At 33.1% G+C, this 13,500-nt stretch overlaps 1 protein-coding gene across 3 annotated transcripts in view; it reads left to right on the top strand.

Moving 5' to 3' along the window:
- Window positions 1–13,500, top strand: part of Vinc (vinculin) — a 34,807-nt gene that overhangs the window by 9,610 nt on the left and 11,697 nt on the right. For all 3 annotated transcript variants that reach the window (XM_067268591.1, XM_067268590.1, XM_067268592.1), the window contains exons 5-11: window positions 1,132–1,300; window positions 3,079–3,233; window positions 3,321–3,539; window positions 3,615–3,807; window positions 4,124–4,269; window positions 13,241–13,333; window positions 13,411–13,480. In XM_067268591.1, the coding sequence (XP_067124692.1) occupies window positions 1,132–1,300; window positions 3,079–3,233; window positions 3,321–3,539; window positions 3,615–3,807; window positions 4,124–4,269; window positions 13,241–13,333; window positions 13,411–13,480 (1,045 nt within the window). The remainder of the gene's footprint in view (window positions 1–1,131; window positions 1,301–3,078; window positions 3,234–3,320; window positions 3,540–3,614; window positions 3,808–4,123; window positions 4,270–13,240; window positions 13,334–13,410; window positions 13,481–13,500) is intronic.

Below are 13,500 nucleotides of genomic sequence, written 5' to 3'. Positions count from 1 at the left end.
CGACAGGATATTAGAAATACTGATTGTCTAAGAGGTATGGAACCCATCTATGTAAGCTCTCTTTCTCCTTGCCTGGTAGGGATAGATATATATCTTTTTATATATGTCACCCCTTTAATGTCAGATTTTTGTAACGTATTTTTTTCATTAAATCGTTGTTATCCTGTTACATGGTGTCTGGTTTGCTCGAATGTTCGCTTATCGCCTTACCACGACTCCACCTTTCCTCCTACACTCGACCGGATGAAAAGTAGTCCCGACCCTACGGGATCTCTACCAACAAATAAGCCATCTCTGACTCGTGGGCAAGTCCCTCCAACTTGTTAGTTGAAATTAGACAGAGGTCTGACCTCGTCGTCCCTCCTCGGTACCCACATAAGTAAGCAGCACTGCATTACGCATGCAATTGAATAATTCTACAGTTCTTCATTCATTTTATCCAGTATCCTTAAAAAGTTTTTAAATTAAAAAATTTTTTTCTGGAGGCTACTACCCTGGACCTGCTTTTCTGCAGCGGCCACCACACAGACCTGCTGCAGCTTCCCCATGACCTACAAATGGAAAATCCATTTTTTTTAGTCCTCTATAACTTCATCCTAACAATGGTTTAAACAACTGAATAGGGATCACATATACCCTGCATTGCTAATCTCTTTATAGTTTAAGTATCTTGTACAAATAAAATGTTTGTTGCTTGTAGTGCCAAAAGTGCTATAGTGGTGAGTTCTGGTATTAATTTTTTTACATAAATATCTTCTGCAAGTCCTGAAATGTCACCATACCAGATTTGCTTGCATTTGGACTGCTAAATAAGTCTCTATACAGCATTAAATCTTTAATTTTGATCACACAGTATATTCTGAAATTAAATGCCAAATTGTATAAGCTAAAAACATTCTTGTAAATAAAAAAGCACTAGACTAATTAAATTTATCTTTTCTTTATTATTTTAATTCTTTCCATTTTTCTTAAAATGAAAATATATGACACAGATAAAATAAATAACAATTAGAATTGTAAAATATGGCTTTGATAGATAATATGCTAATAATTCAGTCACTCAAATTTTTAAATATTATTATAATATAATAATAAAATATATAATGATGATTATTTTTCTAATTGAATTAGGATTTAAGTCCCTGCCTAACCAAAGTGTCAAGAGATGTAGATGCTAGAGAGAAAGAACTTACTCATCAAGTGCATCGAGAAATATTGATTCGGTGTCTTGAATCTGTAAAAACCCTTGCTCCAATTTTAATATGTAGCATGAAAATATTTGTCCAGATTTATTCTCAAGGTAGATAATTTAAATTGATATTTAAATTATAAACACAAATTAAAATAAAACTATAATTTTAATTGGGATATTATATATACCAAAGATGGCCAAACTGTAACTTGCTAGGAGTCATACATAACCTATCAGAAATACATGAGAGATACATTCTCAAGTGAAAACAGTATTTTATATTATACCTGTATATAGTTAAAATACATAGTTATCATTGTTTTACAGTAGATATCACTGTTACTTTACCCCACTGATATTTTATGACCAGCTAAGAAAACATTCATTTAACTCCTTTGACTTTATGAACATATCCTTAGCTTTCAATTACCCATTCAAGATAAAGTTGCAAGTTGTGCTTATGATCGTTGTGTATCACACTACATAATAGTCATGTAATATTTTTGTAAGTTTGTTATGTATAATTAGTATCAGGACCATATCAAACAGTTTTGGCACCTGGACTAAACCTCATACCTGGTAAGCCTGATTTAACATTAATTATAAAAAATTCTACAAACTGATTTTGGAGTGCCTGTGACACATGCCCACCCTTGTCCCCTCAGTTACATCACTGATGTACCAAGTTTATGAAAAGAAATTGTATAAGCATACAGGAGCTGCAGTAAGGATGTAGAAAAGCTGTATGCAAGTTGCAAGGCACAATTTGGCTACTGTGGCTGCTATTACTAAGATATACATGCAATTAATTAACTGATTATTATATTTCACACTATATGAGGCATATCCAAAATTTAGCAAAGATTGATTAAGAAAAAGTAGCATCAAAATTTTCAATGAACAAAAATGAGTTGCTTGATAAATTGGTTATTACAGTGGTTCCCAAAGTGTGCATCGCAGTGCCCTAGGTGCCACGGCTTCCTCACGGGCACCACAAAATGTTATAAAATTTTTATAATGTTAGAATTTAATGTACTTGTTAGAATTTCTATAATGTACTTGTTAGAATTTGATGTAGGGTGTCTTGGGAAAATCTGCATTTAGCAAGGGCACCTAGAATCAAAAAAGTTTGAGAACCCCACTGGGTAATTATATACTTTTGGGTGAGTTTTAATTCTTTTTTAGAAATTAGATGTTTTGCAAATAAATAAATAAACAAAATAAATTGTAAAAAACCCATTTCTTAAATTTCTAAGTTTCTGATTCAGTTACATACGTAAATGAAAAATATATACAGTCAAACCTGTTTTTATGCGGTGGATAGGGACCGCATAAAAAAAATCGCACGAAACTTCACGACTGGCTATAAAAAATAGTTTTTCGCAACACAATTAAAAAAATATTTTTTTTATGCGGTCAATAGAGACCGCATAAAAAAAGTCTCACATAGAAAATAACTCAAAACCGTACGAAATAGAATTTATTGACAACAGATGTCAGCACTTGACTGCATCATCTTGTCTATCGTCTGTTTTACATATTTTTGTCCAGGTGGTGTTTTGTTGACTTAAAAAATAAATTATTTCATTTTTCGCATATTCATGCAATAATATTACTATAATAAGTTCATTTATGCTATAATAAGTTTATTTAGCTATAATAAGTCAACGTGAGACATGACAAATTGCACGAGACTAGTGCCAACTATACCGCACAAAAAAAATCGCATAAAAAATCGCACAAATAAAAAATCGCACAAAAAAGACCGCATAAAAACAGGTTTGACTGTACATATATATACATACAATAGCATCTCTTTGTAATTAAAAGAATGATAAATAAATTTAGACTGTAATATTTGTAACAAATTAATTTGCTTTTTTTAGGTGGAAAAGGTGCAGATGAAGCAGCAGAAAATAGAAATTATCTGTCTCAAAGAATGACAGATGAAATAAATGAAATTATTAGAGTCCTTCAATTAACTACTTATGATGAGGATGAATGGGAAGCTGATAATTTAACAGCAATGAAAAGAGCTCAGGTAAATCTAATTCTTATATTTTTTACATAAATTTCCATTAACTTTATGAATTTTTAATCTATTGTCTATTTTTTTTATTGATAAAAGAATGCCATTACTGGAAAACTTCAAACGGCTCATGAATGGCTAGCAGATCCTGTTGCTCTCACTGGTGGCATTGGAGAAAAGTCAGTCCGACAAATTTTAAATTATGCACAAAAAGTAGCAGAGAGAGCTCTTCCTCTAGATAGAGATACATTAAAAAAATTATCCGATGATGTTATTACTATGACTAATACTCTGTGTGATCTAAGACAACAAGGAAAGGTATGTAATTTTCTTTTTTTTTAACGAATAACAGCACAATTAATTTATATTTTACAATAAGTTATTCTATCTCAGGGATCTTCCCCTCAAGCTCGATCTCTTTCGCAAGCTGTCAGCCAGAAATTAAATGATCTAAATAATGCTATCAGTCAAGCCATACTTAATATGGATCGAAGCGGCATTCAACAGCCAGCACATACTATGATTGGAAGAGTTGAACAAGCTCAGCGTTGGCTGAATACACCTGGTTATGATGATAAAGGACTTGGTAAGTTCAGTGAATGACAAGCTTTAATAAATAATAGAATTTTACTACTACTCATTGGAATAAATGTTTTGCAGCAGAAAAAAAAAATACAATTAGAAATGCAATATTCATTTTATATTTTATGAGTTTTTCTTATTTTATTCCAATCTTCTTAAATAATATAAAAATTATAACAGAAGTAAACATTAAAAAAAGGTAAAATGAGAAAAAAATTCAGTGTCAGAAATGTTTGGAAATTAAAATTTTTATTACCTTTATTCTGTTTTTAAATAAACAAATATGGATATTTATTTGCATATTAAAACTTATTTTGTAGGTCTTCAAGCAATAAAATTAATTGTAGAAGAAGGAAAACGAGTTGCTGAAAGTTGCAATCCCCATGAAAGAGCTGAAATTTATCATCTTTGTAATGATGTGGATTTGTTATCAAGACAGTTAGCAGATATGTGTAAACATGGCCAGGTAAGCATATAAAAATGTTTTACTTAAATTAATGTAATAATATATTTAAATATATTGAAATAAGATTTATTCATTAGAATTATTAACTTGAAAATTAATCTCTAGTGATATAAATTTAATTTTTCTGATGGATACAAGTTTATTTATTCTTAATACTAGCGAGGTTGTGGCCAGAGTTTTCAATGCAAAAATGTGTACATCGGACATTCAGCACCGCCTTCTTGTAAGCCTAGAAGTTTGACAATGGCATTTGGAGCATCAGTGGAATCATGCTCGACGTTCCAAATGTTGAAATCTTCGGGCACAACCTCTCTATTAAAATATTTCAAACTAATCAACTATAATGATGTGTTTGAAAATTTATTAAACTATAACTGTAATAATAGGACATAGATTTCCTATCTATATATATAATCGAGACGAGTTGATAATAATAATAATAACAATAACAATAACAATAACAATAACTCTCCCATGGTCACCACCTGGTCGTGGTGGGAGAGCCCAGTAATTTTACTGATCCATAGGGCAATGCAGGCTGGAGCACAAGCTCCTGGTAGGGATACCCATGCCAGTAAGGTCTATGGGGAGAAATGAAGCTAAGAGTGACCACACAGCCACATTCTGTGGAGAAACGTATCATGGTAGTAACCAGATCTAAATGTGATACCGGCTCGAACGTCGCCCGGGTTAACAAGGTCCGCGTTCGTGAGTTAGGCAGAGGCTCACGTTCGAAAAATAGGCCACAGTCCTCCCTGGTTACCGGTGGCGAAAGCAGCACCGGCCCAAGCATGGCTACTGCAATGCCCTCAACAGATGTGAGGAACCAACCCAGCCTTCGTGTTTCTGTGGCAATGCATCCACAGACCACAAAGGCTGGAAAACCACGCCAACAGATGAAATGGACAGTAGAAATGAACGAGTTTATCATCCGTACTTATTACACAATCACAAAACTTGAAACAAACATGACAGCATACAGACAACAACTACACCATAAATTCACACAACAATATCCTCACCTCACTGTCACTGAACAAAGGGTTGTTGATCAAAAAAGAACAATTATACACAACAACCTTATTCCACAAACAACACTTGAACTTATCAAACAACAGGTTGCTGATCAAATACATCAACAGACAGAAACATCTAACATTAATGAAGATCATGTAACCTGTCAGGATAATCCAGCAACAAGCATTGATAATAACACACATACAACAATTACCACTAATGATACTACAGACACTTCCTTGTCCATCACTGATAACATAGACATGAATTTAGTTAATACGCTCTCACTTATATTTCAGGAAACACTCACTAAATATACAGGCACAGATCCCACACAACGACCACGAATACCAAAAATCAACATGTCAAAGGAAGTAGGAAAAACACTAAATTATGTAAACACTCACTTAATACCACACTACATTCATTCAATTTCTACACTCGCAGACATTCATACATTAGTTTATGCTGGGGCAGTCACAGTAGTGACACACCATGGACTGAAAGTACAGTCACAGACAAATACACAGAAAACACAATACTATCACAAGCCTGCCTGGCAGAGAAGAATAGAAATACAAATAAATGACATTAGACAGCAATTAGGCAGGCTGACACAATACACTAAAAGCAACATAACACCCAAATTAAGGAAACAGCTCAAAAACATTTTCAAGAAAATAAAAACACACACAAAACATGAACATCACAACACACACATTACAGAATACATTGATACACTAAAACAAAAACTTGCTGCCAAAGCACGTAGACTCAAACGATACAAAACATGTACACTACGAAAACAACAAAATAAATTATTTACAAACAATGAAAAACTCTTTTACAGACAAGTTAATAACAAAGCAAACACTGATACACAGCACAGTGGCACACCAACAGAAGAAGAACTCACAACATATTGGTCTTCTCTTTGGTCCAGTGCTGTCACGCATAATGCTGATGCAGGCTGGATCGAGGAGGAGAACAGAAACTTGCACAACATACCAACTATGCCCTGTGCTGAAATAAACATACATGATTTCCAATACACTGTTAACAGAACACACAACTGGAAGACACCTGGTGTAGACAACATTCACAATTTCTGGTACAAAAAGTTCACATCACTGCACCAGGAACTAGCTAAACACCTAACATGCATTATCATCAATCCACAGGACATGCCAAATTTTCTTACTCAGGGCATCACCTACATGAAACCTAAAAACAACAATACCACAGACCCCACACAATACAGACCAATTACATGTCTCCCAACACTGTACAAATTATTGACATCCTGTATCACAAACAAAATATACAAACATATTGAAGAACACGACATTCTAACAGAACAACAAAAAGGTTGCCGTAGAAATCACAAGGGATGCAAAGAACAGTTACTCATAGATTCAGTCATTCTACGGCAAGCACACAAACAACACAGAAACATACACATGGCTTATATAGACTACAGAAAAGCATTCGACAGCGTTCCACACAGTTGGCTGCTACATATTCTGCATATGTACAAAATACATCCATCACTCATTGCATTCTTTCAAAACACTATGCAGCACTGGAGAACAACACTACATCTCAGGGTTAGTAACACTTGCATACAAACAAACCAAATTTTTATTAGGCGAGGAATTTTTCAAGGAGATTCCTTGAGTCCTCTCTGGTTCTGCTTAGCTCTGAACCCATTATCCAACATGTTAAACAACACGCAATATGGTTACAATATCAGACATGAAAAAACAACACAGTTTACACTGTCACATCTCATGTACTGTACATGGATGACATAAAACTTTATGCATCCACACAAAAACAACTTCATCAACTCCTACAAATCACACATTCATACACCAAGGACATACAAATGGAATTTGGCCTAGATAAATGCAAAACAGTTCATATAGAAAAAGGAATCCTGAAGAAAGAAGATTTTGCACTTGGAAATGGAGACGTTATTGAATCCATGGAAGAGGGCGAGTTCTACAAGTATTTAGGATTCCAACAGGCCAAACTAACAGAACATACACAAATAAAGCAAAGATTAATTAAAGAATACCAAAGTAGGTTAAATGCTATTCTCAGAACACAGTTAAATGCAAAACACACAATTAAAGCAATAAACACATATGTCATCCCAGTACTCACATATTCTTTTGGAGTTATACATTGGACTCACACAGATCTTGAACAACTCCAAAGGAAAACAAGAACAACACTTACTAAGCATAAACAACATCATCCTAAATCTGCCACAGAAAGATTAACCCTTCCACGTAAAGATGGCGGACGTGGCCTGATTGACATAGTTAACCTTCACTACAAACAAATACAGTCACTGCGAGAGTTTTTCTATAAAAAACAAGAAACATCACAATTACATAAAGCAGTAACTCTAGCAGACTCGAATAACACACCATTAAACTTACACTCACATCATATGGACACAACACAACATATAAAAAGCATAGACACCATTAAGCAATCGTGGGCTCGAAAGGCACTCCATGGCAGGCATCCTTATGATCTGGCCCAGGATTTTGTTGACAAAACTGCATCAAACAGCTGGTTAGCTCGGGGATGCCTCTTTGGGGAGACGGAAGGATTCATGATCGCCATACAGGATCAGGTCATAAATACTAAAAACTACAGAAAACACATACTCAAAGATGCAACACTCACAAATGACACATGCAGAAAATGTCACATCATGCCAGAAACTATACAACACATCACCTCTGGTTGCAAGCTCTTGGCACAGACAGATTATTTACACAGACATAATCAAGTAGCAAATATAATACATCAAGAGCTTGCAAAGAAACACAAATTAGTAGACATCTACGAACCATACTACAAATACATTCCGCAGACAGTATTGGAAAACAACACACACAAAATGTACTATGACAGAGCCATAATCACAGATAAAACAATTTACCACAACAGACCAGACATCACATTCATTGACAAACACAATAAAATCACATACATTATAGACATATCCATTCCAAACACTCACAATATACAAAACGCATGCACTGAAAAAATTAGCAAGTACACAGAACTCGTCCAGGAAATAAGGCATCTGTGGAGGACGGATAGGGTGCTTATTGTACCTGTTGTTCTCTCCTCTACAGGTGTCATACCACACACACTACACAAAAGCCTGGGCACATTACAATTGAATAGAAACACATACATCACACTACAGAAGGCCACTATATTGAATACATGTCATATTGTGAGAAAATTCCTGAATACAGACACACACACTGATACACTTCTTTAATTTCTGTTTTGGTTACTATGCCTTGGTTTCTTGCTTTGGTTACTATGCAGGAGAAGACTGACTACTGTTTATATTATGTTATTGCTTTCTTTAATGTCGGTTTTTGGTCCGGCATAGTGCACAGCCACCGGTGTTAACCGAGTATATCTCACTTAACCCAACATAATAATAATAATAATAATCAGTGCAGAGCCCAAACGGTTAGGAGTTGAAAGTTGAAATTTGGTACACAGTTAGGGTACGTCACGAGAATGCACACTAAGAAGGGATTTATCGAAATTCCTCCCCACGGGGGAGAGAGACAGGATTAAGGCTTCCATCAACAATGAAACTATCAACAATGGAAGTTTTACATAACAATGGAATTGTCAACAATAAAAGTGTTATGTAACAATGGAAGTGTTACGTAAGAATGGAATTGTTAAGAGAAAGCGACATGCAAGACACAGATGCAGTTTTTTTCGTTTTTGCGGGAAATCGAACATATTTTTAGACCCATCTAAAAATTTTGTAATTAGTCTGGAAACAGGGGGACTCAATTCTTGCATTCTGTGAAAATGGTTAAGGTTGACTATAACATAATAATCTTAATTTTCGCTAAAACGGTTAGGAGTTGAAAGTTGAAATTTGGTACACAGTTTGGTACTTAAATTTGGTACCCTAAGTGTTAAGTAACAATGGCAAACAAGAGAAAACGACGTGCAAGATTTACGGGCGCTGGAAAAAAAAAAAGAAAAAAGAAAAAGAGTAATATGTTAGAACATATTCGATTTTCAAATTTAAACAGATTAGTTCGTTTTTTCTTGACCTTTCTTCGTTAGAACATTCAATGAAAACCGAACGATATAATCAGAACACGTCGTGAAAATCGAACAATATTAGAACATTCAATTTTCAAATTCGACCTTTCTTTAGAAATACTTAGTTCATTGATAAAATTACTCTTTTTCTTTTGTAACTATAACGTAATAATCTTAATCTTCGCTATTGTTACTTTTGCCTGAGCAACGCCGGGCCTACCTGCTAGTTTATATATAAATGATTAAAATTTCATTAAACAAAAAATTATATTATATATAAAGAAATAAATTTTATTAAAATTTCCTCTGAACAGATTTAGAACTTTATTTGTTTTCTGTAAGATCCTTGATTTGTTTACAGCAAAGTAGTTGAGCAGGAGAAGACTGACTACTGTTTATATTATGTTATTGCTTTCTTTAATGTAGCAAATACCTCAGCATGCATTGAACACATTTTGCTTTGTTCTGACTTATCCTCTTTTTCATTTTTTTTTTTTTTTTTTGACAGATTTATTAGTTTCACTCACACATGCCATATTCTAATTCTTAGCTAAGACTCAAAAACTACTACTCACTAGTCATTCATATGCATCTTTTTGTCACAATCTTTAAGTTGGATATCAGTTGAAACAAGTCCATAAATTCGTTGACTTTTTCATTCTGATCAGTTTCTTCTGAGTCTTCTAGATCTGAAGAGAGCTTATCCTATCTTTTGTTAATGACTTCCAAGCTTCAGCCAACACATAGTGGCAGTCCTTCATCAAGCTTTTTAAAAAAATCCAGTAACCAGTTGCTTAACTTTCCCAGCAACATTTGGTAGCACTATCTGTTATCATATTTTATTTAAAAACTTTTTATATTTTTAACTAATATAAAATGGCAAAAAGCTTAATTTTGAGGGTAGGGATGGCTTTTATAAAAATTGTAAATGCTAATAACGAGTAAAATGGTCATTTAAGTCTGATTCTACTGGAGTACACACAGCCTCCTTTATCTCCACGGCCCCTCGACCTTTAATCACCAAAATTTAATAAAGAAACCTCTCTGCAAAATTTCAGAAATTTTTGACAAAAAGCACAGGAGTTATTAAGCTTTAAAGAGGGTGAACAAAATTTGCCCCATATACACACTAACATCCATACACATAGAAAACCCACAACTTTTTTTGCATTTCTTGACATTTCAAGGTGTCCTGAGTCCAAAACGTAAAAATCTTGAGGGGGTCATTTTTTTGACTGATTGCCATACTATCCCTCTGTTATATATAACAGCCAGGAAAGTAAAAAGCAACACTGTAAAAGTAAAATATTTAACATTTTCTGCTAAGAGTAAAACATGTTTCCTGTACATCCTCTTTAGTTTCTTGTTAATGCCTTGATCCATTGGTTGAACTAATGCTGTGATGTTTGGTGGCAGGTAAATCAGCTCAAAGTTATCACAATTGCATTTATTATATCAGCTGATGGATGACATGGTGCAAGCAACTGCAACATTGCCTTGTTTTCCTTAGGGTTCATGATTTAATGCTTGGTATAAAGTCTTTAGTGTATATAGTATACCATAATACCATTCACAAAAAAGATCAGAGTTCATCCATGCATATTTTTTGTGCCTTGTAAACAGTAAGTATACAGACAACAAACATTTTGAAATAATGAGGTTTTTTAGACTTTCCAAATACCAATAATAGTAACTGGAATGTGTTTAAGCCAATGCAGTGATTCATTCTTTCTTTTTTCTAAAACCAAGAGTTGCAGATTCCCATCATAAAACAAGTAACTTTTAGGATGGCATCTTCCAGTTTCTTTGTTTCATAGTCAACATTGTAGACATAATCTTTGACTATCTCTTGCTTTTCATGAATTTTATGAATTTTTCATTGAATTAATTGGCACCATGTTGTGGCAGCATGATAACTCTCCTTCATCATGAAATCCTGACCATTGCTGTCTTTGAAATTAGGAGAGCCCCAAATGACTATTCATATGTTGCACCTTTTCATGTAATAAAAAGTCAAAAATTAGTTTCTCATTGTTCCTTCTTTGGAAGAACCACAAATAAAGCGATCGGTCATGTGTTGTATCATTTGTATCTTTCATCATTTTTCTTTGACCTATCATCAGCATCAAGTCAGGTGCAAATTATAAGATGGCTTGTCAGTTGGGTTTTATATCTATATTTCACCTTTTCTATGTTATAGTTTCTGGCAAAAGAAACTCCATTTTCTCCTTTGTGAAAACAATGAATAATTTCTAGTTTTGATTCTATCAGCATATTACACTTCTTTTTAGATGATGATACCAACTCATGAAAAAACTCTCCAAAAACGACTATCACAATGTCCACAAACAGTACACTAAAAGCAGTACTAAAGGGTGTAAAAGGTCTTCTGCCAAAAATCTCTCTGGCTATAAACGATCTGTCCTTTTATATTTCATACTTTGTTTTGTACGTTTGCACTTCTGATTTCTTCTAGAAACTTCTAAGGACAAGACGACTTTTGTTTGGTTACCCTTTATGAATATAGTGACAGAGTGCTTATTGCCATGGCCTGAGGCATTCAGTCAGGAACTCTTTGAGTGGAAGAAAAAAAAACAGCCTGTTTGGATAAATTGAGGCATTTGATGGGATAAGATACCTAAGACCACATTCATTTATTCATTTTTTTGATTTCCTGGAGTGGTTTTATATAGTGGTTTCCCATAAAACAGACAATACATACTTGTATTTTAAAGATTATTTGCTAATTTGTTAACATACATTGCTAAATAGCACTAATTTTCAAAATGGCAGTCTCTATGTGAAATGTGTTCAGCTTTGTGTGTAAGGTTTTATATTTAAAACATTATTGATTTTTCTAATAGCAAGGACAAAATTTGAAGCAAACAGGGAAACTGAAGGTAGGAAAAGACCTCATAATCCAAGTTTTTGGAAGGATAATGAAATAATGTGGCAAAAAAAATTACGGAAGTCTTATGTGCCTCATGCAGGATTTAAGCCAGTAAAAGCTGTAATAACATGAAAACAGTGTATCTTTCTTGTTCATAATTAAGTGCAACAATGGATAAAGTTTCATAGTTTATAGAAAATGGAACCTAACTGAAAATAATTTATTTGATATATAATAAATTTATTAAAATGTAATTAAAATATGTTTTAAATACATGTATCTCAGAAGACAACAATACATTCTGTAGCAATGGATTCTTTATTCCTCCAAAAATAAACAATTTACAAATTTTTGCCAATTTCTGAAAATTTTTTCACCTAGACACTTTTTCATCCATTCTTAAACTGAAAAGCATTTCTTACAGTAAAAAGTTTTATTTTTAAGTTTTACTTCTTTAAGCACCAATTTTTCAATGAATTTCTAATAAAGCTTAATGTTTTTTTTTATAAAATCTTTCATTTTTTATTTTAAATATATTTTCTTCTTTAATCTGTTATGGGCAGAAGCAGGGAAAATACATTTAAATACAAAATAAAAGATTTTACAACACAGGTGGAAGTTTTGAGAGATGAAATTCATTTAGAAATTAATATCTAGAGAATAAAACTTAAAAATATGATTGTTTTATTTTAAGAACTACAGTATTTTATGTTTTTACAGTCATTTAGATATATATTTAATTAAATAAATCATCAGAAGTATAATGATTCTGTAAGAGTTGTTAAGAACAATTTCTTCTTACAAACTGTGAAATTAATTTTGAAACATTTTAAAGCAAGTTGGAACATTCACAAAATAAAATGTTTTGAGATTAAGGAATTGCTTTAAATATAAAATAAAAAATCATGATAAATAATGATCAATACTTTATTTTTTTAAATAATTTATTAGGGATCTACTCCACAAGCACAGGCTTTAGCAAGAACTGTTTCATCGAAATTATATGACTTAAAATCAAAAGTGCAAAATGCATTGGTTAACAAGGTAACAAGCTTTTTTTCAAGTAATATTTTATGTTATAATTGTATGACTTAATCAATATATTTTATTGTTTATTTTAGGTTGTGGAAGATTTTATAGATATTGGTACACCATTAAAACAGTTTACTGAAGCTGTATTAGCTGTTGAAGGTAGATAACACAATTAATAT

This window comes from Centruroides vittatus, unplaced genomic scaffold (assembly GCF_030686945.1).
Source record: "Centruroides vittatus isolate TY-2023 unplaced genomic scaffold, ASM3068694v2 contig_329, whole genome shotgun sequence".
Lineage (NCBI taxonomy): Eukaryota > Metazoa > Arthropoda > Arachnida > Scorpiones > Buthidae > Centruroides > Centruroides vittatus.
The sequence above is the reverse complement of the archived record's forward strand: the minus strand, read 5'-3'. Positions and strand labels throughout refer to the sequence as shown.